The following is a 15,870-nucleotide window of genomic DNA, read 5'->3' as shown; positions in this document are numbered from 1 at the left end:
TATCTCTTGTTGATTGAATAAAAGTATTACACCTTCACACTTCACAGTTCCAATGTTCCAATTCAACCTTATTTTTAAAGATCTTCAATATTGTAATTACCCAGAAAAGTATAACCACCGAAGCACCCTGATTTGAAATATTTGCGAGAGGCATTTAAGCACTGAACATATACTCAAGAGTTCCGTCTCAATTGCATAATTTGACATTAAAAGTATATGCTATGAAAATCATTTAACGTGTTTTATCATTTACTTTGCTTAGCGCTTTGGAAGTTGGAACTTTGGTGAAGTTTTCAAGACCGAAAAGTCCCGTAGCATAATATATTATGGATATCGAGTCTCGACTATGATTATGAATTATAATTGATATAATTAGCCATGTGCTGGAAGTATTGAGCTCAGTTGGTTAGACTATATTGAAATGAATTGAATATTATTTATGGTGACTCGTGAGATATATATGAAGCACTTCAATTAATATTGTATTGAATCATATCTCAAGTATATCAAGTATTTTTGTCTGATCGTGATGCCCTAGTTTACAGCAATTTCGTATATCCTTATCAATATCCAATCTATCCAGATGATAGCTATAGCAATTGAAGCTTTAAAAATGATAAAATTACAAATTCGAACTTAAATCTAAACCTGATATTCATTATTCATTTATACCGTCCAATAGTTATTATAACCTTTGAATTTAAAAATCATTTGTTGAACGGAATAACATTTGTTCTAAGTCAAACATACCATAATCAAAAGCTATTGAATTTGGGATTGTGTTTGAATCATCATCTAAATTCCCACTGTTATTCCCATTGTTATCTCTATTGATATTTTTATTTGTATTTGGTAAATTGTTATTATTATTCATTTCTAATCCATTATCTGAAGAAATTGAAACATCTTCAGGATATTTATGATTACTAGAATGGACGTCGTGATTTTGATGATTTTGATGATTATGACTAAATGGTTGAAATTGATCAGGATTAAAATTTCCATCAAATAATTGATCTAACCATAATTGATCATTTTTAATATTATTTGAATTTAAATGATAGAATAATCTTTCTGGTGTTGGACTTTGACCTAATGATGAAAGATCAATGATTTCTAATTCTTGTAAAATTTGTTGTAAATCTTGTTTGGAATAAAGAAAGAACCCTTCGTCTTCTTTAATTAATGGCTTAATCTTTTCTGAATAACCTTTTTCCAATGGATCTATTTTATCAAAATTCATTTTACCACGTTTATTTTTTAAAACTTTTTCAATTATGAAACTTTGAATTTTAGTCATACACCAACTGTGATAGTAAGTATCTGAAATATCTGTGAAACATTCTAATAAGAAAAAAACAGTCTTGAATAGTAAACTACCAATATTATCAACAATTTGTAATGTTTCATCGTCAATGTTTAATTTATCATGAGCAAATAATTTGAATGTTTTGACTCTGGCTAATAGTGCCATCATAAATTCACTAATTTTATGTAAAGTTAGTTCAATTTTAGGTAGAGCTAGTATTGAACTCCCAAATTCAGAATTTAAGTCTTTTTGTTTTTGCTGTTGTTCATTTGAATCATTATCTGATTTATTCGGATCATCTTTGAAATGAAACATTGCAGGTAATAAACAATTGCAAAGATTTAATAATTTCAAACAATAATATAATGAACGCTCAGAATTTCCTGATGCACTATAATGTAAAAACAAATGGTAATGCATCATAAATAAAACTGAAAATGAATCTGCTAATACATTTTGAATTTTCAATTTAGAAACTCTATTCATAACTGAATCTGATGAAATCTTTATTATTTCTTCAGGTCTTAAGCTTGATTCAATATATTCTTCAACTGGTTTCATTAACATTAAAACTTCTCTTATCTTAGGTTGATTATTAACATTCATGATTCTTGTGAATAAAGGTTCACAAATATTGGAAAGTTTATTCCTTTCATGGAATGATTCATGAATAACATAAGTTAATGCTGAAGCATTATGATCTAATTTTGGTAATTCAACATCATATGAATTGTTATTAATCATTGGAGAATTTCCAACTAGCATTGTTTGATAATAATCTAAATAAACCACTAAATACCACAGTCTTCTTAATAATTCTGGATTTTTATATTTTGGATGTGAAATTTTTGGATCTCTATTCAATCCAAGTGCTACAGCAGAATGTAATAATGGTCCCATATTTGAAGTTGCACTTGATCGGCCAATACAATCACAATCTTCAGGTCCATAAAATTTATAATGAACCATTAATAAATTAAATTGAAAAGTAATTAAATGTGCATCTTTGAATCTCATAACTTCATCAAAACATAAATGAACAAGTGTTAATACATCTTTTGTTATTGGATGATCTTTGATATATAGGTCATCTGTAGATCTTGGTTTGGACGAATTTCTACCTGCATTATAAGAAGTTAATGAAGCCAATCTCATAACTAATAATAAAGTACCAATTGTAGCAAAATTAATTCTTTTAAGGAAATTGAAATAAGTCGACGGACTGTCATGACTAATTATTTCAGAAACTTCCATAATAAAATCATCCTTATCTAATAATGGGAAAACTGCAATCAATTCTGATTCGAAAAATTTATGAATCAAAATCCAAACTAATTTCCTATCCGATAAAATCTTTTTGAGAGAGTTTAAAAGGTCTTTATTCTTAGCTTTTTGATTTGTTATGATTTTAGAACCACCTTCATTTTCATTTATATCAAGCTCATTATAGAATTTATCAGTAAAGGCACTTTTTTTCCCATTTTTCATATTAGTGAAAACAACTTTATCCTTTTTGGATGATAAAACAACAGCTCTTGCATATGGATCTTTTTTCAGGAAAGTAACCCATGTAAATATACCTTGACCAAGCATTGTTGGCTCACCATAGTTATTTTTATAGAAATCAATAATATCATCATCTGAATCCGGAATTGGTGTATTCACACTACTAACATTTTGTGGACTCACTAAGTTTGATACACTTAACCTATCAAAAGGATGGAAATGCTGTTCATTTTGATTTTGATTCTGATGAGATTGGAGCGGCCGTAGTTGTAGTTGTGGTAGTGGATTGGATAGTTGTGGACTTGGTGATGTAATGAATGGTTGAGATGAACTCTGTTGAATTCTAGAGGGAACAGGTGGTATCACAGGGGGTAATTGTTGAATAATTGATCGCTGAAAAGGCGACCTAGAGGATGATCTTGAATATGAATTATTAGGTATAGAATCCTTCAGATTGGAGTTCGAATTATCTGTATCTGGTGTAGAATTCATCTTAGTTTGTTTTTTAGGTCTTGTTGTTGTTATATATTTATCTTCACCGACTTTCACTGACCAGTCCGGACCTTCATATTTACATTGATCTGAACATTTCCTTCTTTCACAAGTACCACAAACTGGTTTTACTCGATCACACTAAGAGATTAGAAGAGTTAGTAATCTTAAGATATATATAACTAGTTTTAAATTGCTTAATTAATCATAGTGTTTACTCACTTTCGTTTTCTTCTCTCTGCAAAGCGTACAAGATTTGTTTGGTCTCTGTCTTTTCACAGGACCAGCCATTTTGATGAACCCTTGAGACTCCATCGTAGCCGCCCTGTTATTCCTAGTGTTGTTATTGATGTATTTATATACTCTTGAACGAAAACTTGATTAAAAGCGCGCCCGTATACATTTAAAATTTCAGCGGTTGAAAATTATTTGACAGAAAACTTGTCCAGCCCGTGTGGAATCTGGCAAAACGCTCGCCTCGAGGTCCCGATTCCGTCGAAAAGCCAATTACATGAAGAATTAGCTGATAAATTGTGTCATAACTCATTAAAATAAATAAAAAAATATATACAATATAGAATATTGAAAGTTTTATATACATGAGACAAGATCATGCGCCATAGGCTTGATAGAAAAATCTATCTAAATCAAATAAATCAACACCTTCATTGAGAATAGATTCATTGATAATATTTGAATCATCAATCGACGGTATGTTATTGTTATTATTATCGTTATTTGGATCATTTGATAGATTAGAGTTTGTATTGTTTGTTGTTGATGGTAGACCCCAATAATCATTGGAGCAACTACCACTAGTTTCAATTTGAAATTGTTTCAACCATATCAAATCATTTGTTGGATTATTTAAATTATTAAAACTTGTATCAACAGAGCTTGCAGATGATGGTGTATTTCTGGCAGTATCTTTGAAGGTCAACCCCAATTCATTTATATATTGATCCAATATTTTCAAATTTTCAATTGAATATCTATTAAAAATTCCATCATTATCTCTAGATTGATTTAAACAATTTAAAAATCGTTCATCTATTACTTTAGCTTTATCAGGATCAAAATAACCTGAATAATCATTTTTCAACACTCCCTTTATAATAAACTCATGCATCTTTTGCATTGACCAAGAATGATAATAAGTATCTGAAATATTTGCAAATGATTTTAAAATGGAACAAGCCACTTTAAGTGAAGAGTCTGAAATATCATTCAAAACTTTAATTTTAGCATCATCAATTATATATCTATTTTTTAAATGATTCATCTTCATATCTTTAATTCTTGCCAGTATAGAAAATAATAATTGAATACACTTATGTAAATGTAATTCAATTCTTGGAATAACAAACATTGGAATACCAAAATGAGTTTTCAGATCAAATTCAAATCCACCATGTTTTTCATCCATCAAAAATCTTGCTAATGGTGTACAAAATGACATTAGTTTAATCATTTCAATTAAATAATGAAATGATTCTTTAAATTCTTGATTTTCATTATGATAAAGATAAAAATGATAATAAATCATATAAAGTAATGAAACAGTATCAACAAAACAATTGATTTTACCAATTTTATTAACTCTTTGTAATAAAGTATCTGATGACATACCCATTATTGAATCAATTTTAGAATAACCATAAACATAATTCTCTAGAGGTTTTAACATAAATATGACTTTATTTAAAGTTGGTGGTTCTTTAACATCTAATATCAAATTTAATAATGGTTTTAAGAATTCATGTAATTTATTCCTTTCATTAATTTTTTCATCAATAAAGTAATCTAATGCAGACGAATCTGTATTTAATACTGGTGGAATCGTATCGAAAAATCGATCATTAATCATTGGTGGAACCCCAGTTGATATAACTTGATAATAATCTAAATAAAGAACTTTGTACCATAATCTTCTTAATAAATTGGGATTTGGATGTTCTGGATGGGCAATTTTTGGATCACGATTCAATCCATTAATCATTGCAGAATGTATCAAAGGTCCCATTGCCTGTGTACATGATAATAAAAGACAATCACAATCTTCTGGTGAAATTAATGAATAATATCTAATTAATAAATCTAATTGGAAGATTTTTAAATTTGCTTCACGAAACTCATGAACTTCTGAAAAGCATTTTTGTGCCAAACTGATGAAATTTTTTTTAATTGGATGTTCATATATATATAATTCTGTTGATGTTAAATCGTTTTTATCAAATCTCAAAGCATTATATAATGATAATGAGGAAAATCTCATTATAACTAATAAACTTCCAATTGTACTTAGTTCAAGTCTTTTTGTTATCTTGATTGAAGACGTTTTGTCATCATTATTGAGTTCTGAGTCACTTCTTGGACCAATAATCTCAGATAACTGTGACTTGAATTCATTTTTATCAAATAAAGGTAGAAAACAATAAAGCTCTGATCCAAAGAATAAATCCACCAAGATCCAAACCAATTTTAGATCAGATAAACATGATTTAATACACGTGATTAAATCTTTATTTGCAAACTTTGGGATTTCTAACGGTGAAGATTTTAAATCCACATCAAGGTATAATTGAGTTTTATATTTTGAGATGAATTCCTTTTCATGATTTGTATTATTTTTAGGTTTAACACTGATCAGTACTTTTTCACTTCTTGAAGATTCAAAAACAGCATTTAAATATATATCTTTTTTCAATAATGTAACCCAATTTAATACACCTTGAGTCATCATTCTTGGTGAACCATAATTCTTTTTATAAAAATTTAATATTGGCTCATCAATGGATTGTGTTGTAGAGCTTAATGAACCATTCGAAGGATTGGAATATTGACTATAGTTGCTGTTATTTCTGGGTATTTGATAGATATTATTTTCACTGTTGATTTGATTATTACTTCGATTATGGTCTTCAACACCACCATGGCCACTAGTATCATCACCGCCATCAAGTTGTATTAAATTATCACGAACTTTTGCAAAATGTTCACCAAATTTGCCATTACCATTACCTGCTTTTGAGCCACCACCAGGGACATTAATATTCCATTCTGGATCTTCATATTTACATAAATGAGATCTATCCCTTTTACTACAATTCCCACAACTTGGTTTAACTTTGTCACACTTAATCTTCTTTTGACGACAAATGGTACACGATTTGGCCACCCTGGCTCGCTTGACTCCCGATAACGACAGGGTATGGGGCTCAGTCATGATCACCAGCCATTCAATACACAATTATCCTGATATTGCAATAATAGTTATTAAAACACTTTTACCTTAAAAGCATTATTTTGTTATTTTGTTATTTTGTTTATTGTTTACTTAATTTTATCTATGATTACAAGTAAATTAGATAATCATAAAAGTGTTACCCTCTATTTCCTGATTATTAAGTCCGTCATAATTCCGCCGTTTCTCCGTCTAGGCAACCTCAAAATTTAAACTTTAACCGTCAAATAGCAAATCAATTTTATTCTGGGAGACAAATAGACATGAATTATCGAATATATTACTATGCTTCAAGTTATATTTCATTAATAGCATAAGGTATTCAAATTAGAACGACACAAGTTACAACCCCGTAAGATGCGATATTCCCTAACTCCCAGCCCATATGCTAGCGCCATTTTCCGAGCCTGCTTATAAATGGCACTGAAATTTTGATCCCAGGCTCCAGGCCGAGGAAGAAGTTTCTAGATCAGGATTCAGCAAGTACACGATAATTATATAAATATCAAGAAATGTGCCAAATTTTCAGTATTCTTGGTTTTAATTGTTACATTTTAAATATATTGAATAAATAATTGATTGTAATGTCTGAAACAATTGGATTTATTGGTGTTGGTCAAATTGGTGGTACCGTTGCTAGATTAGCTGTCGATGCTGGTTATAAAGTTGTCTTGAGTAACTCAAGAGGTCCAGAATCTTTATCAGGTGCTATCTCATCTCTTGGTGAAAATGCTAAAGCTGATACTTCTGCCAACATTGCTAAAGATGAAAACATTAAAATCATTGTTCTTTCAATTCCATTAAATGCTGTTCCAACTTTATTACCTTCATTAGGTTTGAAAAATAAAATTATCTTGGATACTTCAAATTATTATCCTTTCAGAGAAGGTAATTTAGAAGAATTAGATTCAAATAAGCTAACAACAAGTGAATATGTCTTAAAATACCTAGACCCATCAAATAAATTAGTTAAAATCTTCAATAATATCATTTCTGTTCAATTAAGAAATTCTGCAACTCAAGATGAATCAAAACAAACAATTTTACCAATTGCTGGTAATGATGATGAAGCTAAAAAGATTACAACTGAATTCTGTGCTAAAATCGGTTATAAAACTTATGATGTTGGTCCATCATCCCTCAGTTGGAAATTTGAACCAAATACTCCATTCTATGGTGGTGTTTATTTACCAAAAGCTCCAGAAGGTTCAGATCATGAAGCTTTGAAAGCTTTCTACAAAAAAGCCCCAGCCAATCCATTGACTCATGAAAAGGTAAAACAAATTATTGATGCTACTGAAAGACCAACTGTTGTCGGTGGTAGACCTGAAGGTTTCCCAAAATATTTATTAGAAATTATTACTGAATTATATGTTGAACAAGCTAAAGATAAAGCTTCAGGTAATTCAAAATTGATTTTATAGTTTTAAATTAGGATCTAGTGCCTGAATATATGTCTTTTAATGTTTCCAGACATTTAATACATGAAATACTTATGAACGAAACATCATGTATTATATTGTCATAGTGTTGTAATCCCCATTTTAGATACACTGTGAAGGTTATATATAATCAACTGGAATTGTACATTCAAATCAATTCCATATCTATTATTGAGATATAGATCTCTATATGAGAACATTTTTGATCACGAATAAGAGCATGGGAGTATTAAGTTTAAATCAGCTAGTTGTAGTCGGGGATGGTAAGTAGTAACATGTTACTATATAAGGTTATGATCACAGAAGAAACACAATAAACTCAAAAAGTCGCTTATAAAGTCGAAATTGATATATACGATAATATTATATGATCGACACTCAAATTAATGTATTGTTCAGAGTAAGTTATGGACCCTGAACTCCACAATTTGTATTATATACCTTCGTACGTCCAAATAATGATTTGACTAGGAAATATATGAAGTTAATTTTGGTCTTAATTAATAGAATTGTGATGTACTCCAGTACATGATTGTGATATAGCCGTATATATTCCAGTGTACTATAATAAATTAACACGATATAGTATTAAGTAACGTCCTATATTATACGTAATGCCCAAACCGTCAAGCTCTAGTGAAGTTAAACCCCCGATTAAGACCGGTCATAATTACTCATCAATTAATTATAAGCTTAAGGTATACTCAAATCATTCAATCCGTTAAAACCTTAGCTGTAAGGTAACTACTAACAAGAAAGTTTATGTACAAATTTACGGCCCCATAAATATCTTACATCAAACATGTGATGCAAAAACTAAGAGTATTTAACCATCCACTTTTATTCTACCGCGCTAAATCCGAGAATAGTAGGTGTTCCTTGTTATACGACAGCTCTGATAATAGTACTCGGATTTCGGACGTCAAAGATCAAACATTAATAAGCTGCCAGCTAATTATTGAAGCTGATAGATGTATATAAATAAGCTATAAAGACTAACTTATTCTTCAAGATGATCTTCTAATTGATTAATTAGATATATTAAGTCACATACATATAGGTATACTAATATATTAAGCTTGATTGAATTAAAGTAATTATCATAACATGTCTGAAACAATTGGAGTTATTGGTGTTGGTCAAATCGGTGGTACTGTTGCTAGATTAGCTATTGATGCTGGCTACAAAGTTGTCTTGAGTAATTCAAGAGGTCCAGAATCTTTATCAGGTGTCATTTCATCTCTTGGTGAGAATGCCAAAGCTGATACTTCTGCAAACATTGCTAAAGATGAAAACATTAATATCATTGTTCTTTCAATCCCATTAAATGCTGTTCCAACTTTATTACCTTCATTAGGTTTGAAAAACAAAGTTATCTTGGATACTTCAAATTACTATCCTTTCAGAGAAGGTAATTTAGAAGAATTAGACTCAAACAAATTGACTACAAGTGAATATGTCTTAAAATATTTGGATTCTTCAAACAAATATGTTAAGATTTTCAACAACATTATTTCTTTCCAATTAAGAAGTTCAGCAACTCAAGATGAATCAAAACAAACAATTTTACCAATTGCTGGTGATGATGAAGCTAAAAAGGTTGCTAATGAATTTTCTAAGAAAATTGGTTATAAGACTTATGATGTTGGTCCATTATCCCTCAGTTGGAAATTTGAACCAAATACTCCATTTTATGTTGGTGCCTATTTACCGCAACCACCAGAAGGTTCAGATCATGAAGCATTGAAAACATTCTTCAAGAAAACCCCAGCCAATCCATTAACCCATGAACAAGCTAAACAAGTTATTGATGCTACTGAAAGACCAGCTGTTGTCGGTGGTAGTTTTGAAGCTACCCCAAAGTTCTTATTGGAAATCATCACTGAATTATATGCTGAAGAAGCTCAAGCTAAAGCCTCTGGTACTGCTAAATTGGTTTTATAATTAATTTAATCAGGATCTATTCCTTGCAGTGTTTATTGTTTACAATTGAATAAATGTTACCGATTTATAATATGTGTAATACATTTGAAAATTACTGTACAGAGGAAGTGTATAATGCGATATATACTAATTTCCATGGCTCGTAATCGTATTATAGCTTCAATTAACCATTGAAAATCTCTATACTAAGTGCAAAAAGTTTATATCCTATATAAACGTACTACTAATATGTATTTACAATTTTATGGATGGTGTCATGGAGATTATTAGAAATCACCGGCCTTCTATGTTTTCTACTCCACAATCAACCAAATTATTTGAGAAGCTAGCTCTCAAGATACCCTTATATATATAAATTAAATATATAATTCTCCTAAATATCCTTCTTTCATAAAACTTAATACATTCAAGCATATTACTCAATGGTTATTAAACTTTAGGTATACGGGTGCATGCTATTATATATCTGGTATTATATAATCGGCTTTTTTAAAAAACATCATATTGATGATTATGGCGCTTTCTATTTGGCCTTAAATGCGTGAACCTTTTGAGAAGTTGCTCAACTGCTCAACCCCTTTTAACCCCTTAAGGACATGGAAAGTTTACTTTTTGGCTACTTTTATCAACAAAACAGGTGATTGCTCACTTTCAAAGAGACAACAAAAGGTAGCACGGTGCACCTTTATAATCCGGAAAGTGTGACGGCGGTTAATTGACTAAAGCATTATTGGTCAGGAGCACTAAGTTCTAACTACTTAGATCGACAATATTATGATCGAAATTAAGCTTTTGCAATCAAAATATATAAAAAAGGGCAATGTGCCAAAGTTTCAATGTTCTTGATTTATATTGACATATACCATATCTTAGATTGAGTGATATTAATCATAATGTCTGAAACAATTGGGTTTATTGGTGTTGGTCAAATCGGTGGTACAGTTGCTAGATTAGCTGTCGATGCTGGTTACAAAGTTGTCTTGAGTAATTCAAGAGGTCCAGAATCTTTATCAGGTGTTATCTCATCTCTTGGTGAAAACGCTAAAGCTGATACTTCTGCCAACATTGCCAAAGATAAAAACATTAAGATCATTGTTCTTTCAATCCCATTAAATGCTGTTCCAACTCTATTGCCATCATTAGGTTTGAAGAATAAAGTTATTTTGGATACATCAAATTATTATCCTGTTAGAGAAGGTAACTTGGAAGAACTAGATTCAAATAAACTAACAACAAGTGAATATGTCTCTAAATACCTAGACTCATCAAATAAATTAGTTAAAATCTTCAATAATATTTTTTCTTTCCATTTAAGAAATTCAGCTACTCAAGATGAATCGAATCAAACCATCTTACCAATAGCTGGTGATGATGATGAAGCTAAAAAATTAACTAATGACTTTGTTCAAAAAATTGGTTATAAAACTTATGATGTTGGTCCATCATCACTTAGTTGGAAATTTGAACCAAATACACCATTCTATGGTGGTATTTATTTACCTGAAGCTCCAAAGGACTTAGATCATGACGGTTTAAAAGAGTTTTATAAAAAGTCTCAAGCTAATCCATTAACTTATGAAAAGGCCAAAGAAGTTCTTGACTCTACTGAAAGATCAACTGTTGTTGGTGGTAGACCTGAAAATTATCCTAAATATTTGACCGAGATCGTTTATGATTTATATGCTCAACAAGCTAAGGATAAAGCTTCAGGTAACTCTAAATTGATTTTATAATTTTATGTTAGAATCATACGTATCTCTAATGTTGAAATGTCTATAATTAATTGGATGAATGTGTTGTTTATTAAACCAAAATTATGTACATATAGCTCAGGCGCAGATTGATATAGCAACAGACTTCGAAAAACAAAGTATAATAAACATCTAATGAGATGATCCGGATGGAATTCAAATTGTTTAGATATTTCTTGAATGGAAATAGATTGCAAACTAAGTATCCCCCTATTCTCACCAATTACGTCTAGTGTAATTGCAGATTAAGACGCGAGCACTTACTTGAAATTGACTATACGCTTCATGATCATATAAGAATTTTAATGCAATTAGATTCAGAGATTCAAGCGTATCGTCACGTCGGTATAATTGACAATATGCAGCTGCAGCTGTCGATGATCAAATATTCAATTCTTGATTGATTTCCATGCAAATTTTGTGCTTGATGATCTGTTTAACTGATGGATTCCTAATATATAAAATGACATAAATAAAAGAATGACCTAGCTGGTGAAGTTACACTCGATATATTTAAGAAAATGATGAGTTTTAATAAGGTATTATATTAACATTAATATAATTGATTTCAATTGTTAATATAGGACTCATAGGAGCTGCTGCTGTTGAACTCTACTTGGGCATCCATCATGTATTAATATATAAATTATACTAAATTGGGAAAAACATTGTAGAGATTACCAGTCATGGAATCATATAAAGAAATTATAATAGATCCGCTGGATATATATTTAAGTCCTAGACAAGTACACGCTAATGTAACTAAAATTACATGAAAACCAGATCCACGTATTCACGTTTATAATTGATCAAGATATTCTTCAATGCGCTATCATGCATCAAGCATGGAATATCACCAACTATTATACCTACATAGTACAGGCTACTACCCAAGCTCCAACAGTATATTTAATTATAATAACTGCATTGATACATTCTTTGGCCCTTAATTGAAGCCGACCTCGAGTGATTGTTATACAAACGTCTATATAATTTTAATCCCGGCCCATTTAACTTCCTAGTCAGTACTGCATCAAATATGAACTATATTTAATGAGATTTAGCCGCAGGAATCAAATCCAATGATCTGATCTCCTAAAGTATATACCTTTTAAATAGTTTAAGCTCTTTGGAATTAGCTTACATGATTATCAATTATCAGTACCAGTACAGTTGGTATTAAACTTTGTTCGTGATCGACTATAGTAGATCTAGAATTATATAATCGGCTTCTATATTATGCCCGACCTTCAGCCTTTTGACAATCTGATGTTCAAGTTTCAAGTTTAACTATATGGCATCTAGAGTAAGCTTTCAGCTTGAAAGAAATATATCAAGTATAATTGGATACTTCTAGAGAAACAGAAAAGGTGGCACCTTCCTGAAATATTGATGGTGTAATATGAAATGTACTTCTTGGTAAGCCCTAGTTACTCAGCTGATCCATGATCAAAACTAAGTTTTCAAGATATATATGTAAGATCAGTGCCAAATTTTTGGGGTTTTATTATTTATGACATTGTAGTATAGTATATTTTAAACAATTAAGTAATTATAATGTCTGAAACAATTGGATTCATTGGTGCTGGTCAAACTGGTGGTACCATTGCTAGATTAGCTATTGATGCTGGTTATAAAGTTATCTTGAGTAATTCAAGAGGTCCAGAATCTTTAGCAGATATTATTTCATTTCTTGGTGAAAGTGCTGAAGCTAGTACACCTGATAAAATTTCTAAAGCTGAAAACATCAAGATCATTGTCCTTGCACTTCCATTAAATGCTGTACCAACTTTATTACCTTCACTGGGTTTGAAAAATAAGGTCATCTTTGATGCTTCAAATTATTACCCCTATAGAGATGGTGAATTAGAAGAATTGAATTCAAATAAATTAACAACAATTGAATATATTTTGAAATATTTAGAATCATCAAATAAATTAGTTAAAATTTTCAGCAATATTATTTCTTTCCAATTGAGAGCTTCAGCTACCCAAGACGAATCAAAACAAACAATTTTACCAATAGCTGGGGATGATACCAATGCTAAACAATTGGCTAATGAGTTTGCTCAAAAGCTTGGTTATAAAACTTATGACGTTGGTCCATCATCACTAAGTTGGAAATTTGAACCAACTACCCCATTCTATGGTGGTATTTATTTACCAAAAGCTCCAGAAAATTCTGATCATGAAGCATTAAAGAGATTTTATAAGAAAACACCAGCTAACCCATTAACTCATGAAAAGGTCAAACAAGTTCTTGACGATACTGAAAGACCAACTGTTGTTGGTGGTAGACCTGAGAATTATCCAAATTTTTTGACTGAAATCATTTATGAATTGTATGCTGAACAAGCTAAAGCTAAAGCTTCAGGTAGTTCGAAATTGGTTTTATAAGTGGAATGTTAGTTTTTCATATCTTTAATATGTCAAATATGTTAATGTAGATGATTTGAACGACATCAATGTAAATAACTCGACGTTCTAATTTTTGATGTATGATCGGGTTTAACCCATCGGAGCAACTTTGGTTTAACCACGATGTGTTGATAATAATTTAATAGCCCTTAAAATTGAAATTGATATGTAAAGCAGAATCAATAGATTTCTTATTTCATTAAATCCAATTCATCAATTGATAGTAACCATACTATATATATTGTTAGGACAATTCATTGTCGATTAGTTCATTAATACCAACATAGAGGATACAGCACACAGCAATCATGACACAAACTATTGGATTCATAGGTTCAGGTCAAATGGGTGGTGGTATAGCCAAATTAGCAGTTAGAGCAGGTTATAAAGTTATATTGAGTAATTCAAGAGAACCAGAAACATTAGAACCAGTTATCAATGCTCTTGGTCCATTATCATCAGCTTCTACACCAAAGAAAATAGCTACAGACCCTGAAATTGAAGTTATTGTACTGTCAGTTCCATTAAAATGTGTCAGTGGTTTATTACCACAATTAGGTTTGAATAATAAAATTATTATTGATACATCAAATTATTTCCCTAAAAGTGATACATATATAACTGAATTAGAAACTGGTGAATTAACAACAAGTGAATATGTTGCAAGTTTCTTAGATAATAAACATTCAACGAGATTAGTTAAAGCTTTTAATAATATAACTGCAGTTCATTTGAAAATAGCTTCAGAGATTAATGATTTACCAAATCAAACAATTTTACCAATTGCAGGTGATGATTCAAAAGCTAAAGAACAAATTTCAAAATTTATAAATGATGTTGGCTTTAAAACTATTGATATTGGTGAATTAAAACAAGGTTGGAAAACTGAACCAAATACACCAATTCATTCATTACCTTATTTCCCAGAAATTCCAGATAATTTATCAAATGAAGAAACCATTGAATTTTTGAAAAAAACTGCAGGTGATCCATTATCTTATGATGAAGTTAATTCACTTTTAAAAAATGCAGAAAATGATCAATATATTGGAGGTAGAGTTAAAGATTTTCCTAAACCTTGGGCTGAAGTATTTGTGGAAATGAAGACTAAAATGTTGGAAGCAAAGAGTAATAATACAACAATTTTATTATAAGATTATTAAAACTATGCAATTGAAGTCTGATGGTCCATATGATATAGAGATTCTATAGTAACTTTTGCCTTGTGATATTGTTTAGCTTAGCTATATTTAATTAAATGCATTATGAATTATAAATTATGATATCTGTGTATTTGATTATAATTATATTTTTCATATTGAAACGATTGAGCTTGTGATCCTTTTACTTCAAACTAAATTGGCAATTGGTGGCAAATTTCTAAACATCAGAATGATCGATATCTCTAAAGCACCGGACCAGATCTAAGACAATAGAAACGTATTTGATATCTGAGATTTACTGAAAAGCATACTGATCTTTATGGATTTCAACATAGAATACTATTGTTTATATATTAATGTATTTGATTGATGAATTGTATATAACTTTAAAATTTTCGTGACCACATCATGGAGTGCACACCAAAGCGATCGTCGCTTAATTTTTAAATATATATAAACCCATGAAATTCCCACAATTTTGATTTTCACAAATCTTTGATATCAGCTACAATAAACTTTTTCAAGCTGTTTTAAAATTATCTTTAGTATGAACATTTTGAAATGATTTAGGTTAATTATATTAGCGTTTAAAGACGTATGC

The 15,870-nt window shown here is 30.3% G+C and overlaps 7 protein-coding genes across 7 annotated transcripts; 5 read left to right on the top strand and 2 right to left on the bottom strand.

Moving 5' to 3' along the window:
- Positions 1 to 700: 700 nt before the first annotated feature.
- Positions 701 to 3,307, bottom strand: BN7_1977 (fungal specific transcription factor domain-containing protein; the record flags this gene model as incomplete). Its single annotated transcript, XM_011277411.1, has 1 exon — positions 701 to 3,307. The coding sequence occupies one exon, from the start codon at positions 3,305 to 3,307 to the stop codon at positions 701 to 703; it is 2,607 nt and encodes an 868-aa protein (XP_011275713.1).
- Positions 3,308 to 3,917: 610 nt separating this feature from the next.
- On the bottom strand, positions 3,918 to 6,533 carry BN7_1976 (uncharacterized protein; the record flags this gene model as incomplete). The annotated part of the gene is made up of 1 exon (XM_011277410.1): positions 3,918 to 6,533. One exon carries the CDS (start codon positions 6,531 to 6,533, stop codon positions 3,918 to 3,920), a length of 2,616 nt encoding a protein of 871 aa, XP_011275712.1.
- A 602-nt stretch (positions 6,534 to 7,135) lies between these two features.
- On the top strand, positions 7,136 to 7,975 carry BN7_1975 (NADPH-dependent F420 reductase; the record flags this gene model as incomplete). The annotated part of the gene is made up of 1 exon (XM_011277409.1): positions 7,136 to 7,975. One exon carries the CDS (start codon positions 7,136 to 7,138, stop codon positions 7,973 to 7,975), a length of 840 nt encoding a protein of 279 aa, XP_011275711.1.
- Positions 7,976 to 9,100: 1,125 nt separating this feature from the next.
- On the top strand, positions 9,101 to 9,937 carry BN7_1974 (NADPH-dependent F420 reductase; the record flags this gene model as incomplete). The annotated part of the gene is made up of 1 exon (XM_011277408.1): positions 9,101 to 9,937. One exon carries the CDS (start codon positions 9,101 to 9,103, stop codon positions 9,935 to 9,937), a length of 837 nt encoding a protein of 278 aa, XP_011275710.1.
- Positions 9,938 to 10,830: 893 nt separating this feature from the next.
- Positions 10,831 to 11,670, top strand: BN7_1973 (NADPH-dependent F420 reductase; the record flags this gene model as incomplete). The annotated part of the gene is made up of 1 exon (XM_011277407.1): positions 10,831 to 11,670. The coding sequence occupies one exon, from the start codon at positions 10,831 to 10,833 to the stop codon at positions 11,668 to 11,670; it is 840 nt and encodes a 279-aa protein (XP_011275709.1).
- Positions 11,671 to 13,245: 1,575 nt separating this feature from the next.
- BN7_1972 (NADPH-dependent F420 reductase) lies at positions 13,246 to 14,085 on the top strand (the record flags this gene model as incomplete). Its single annotated transcript, XM_011277406.1, has 1 exon — positions 13,246 to 14,085. One exon carries the CDS (start codon positions 13,246 to 13,248, stop codon positions 14,083 to 14,085), a length of 840 nt encoding a protein of 279 aa, XP_011275708.1.
- A 329-nt stretch (positions 14,086 to 14,414) lies between these two features.
- On the top strand, positions 14,415 to 15,260 carry BN7_1971 (NADPH-dependent F420 reductase; the record flags this gene model as incomplete). Its single annotated transcript, XM_011277405.1, has 1 exon — positions 14,415 to 15,260. The coding sequence occupies one exon, from the start codon at positions 14,415 to 14,417 to the stop codon at positions 15,258 to 15,260; it is 846 nt and encodes a 281-aa protein (XP_011275707.1).
- Between the last annotated feature and the right edge of the window lie 610 nt (positions 15,261 to 15,870).

The sequence above is a fragment of the Wickerhamomyces ciferrii genome, contig 00044 (assembly GCF_000313485.1).
Source record: "Wickerhamomyces ciferrii WGS project CAIF00000000 data, strain NRRL Y-1031 F-60-10, contig 00044, whole genome shotgun sequence".
NCBI classification, from domain to species: domain Eukaryota; kingdom Fungi; phylum Ascomycota; class Saccharomycetes; order Phaffomycetales; family Wickerhamomycetaceae; genus Hansenula; species Hansenula ciferrii.
The sequence above is the reverse complement of the archived record's forward strand: the minus strand, read 5'-3'. Positions and strand labels throughout refer to the sequence as shown.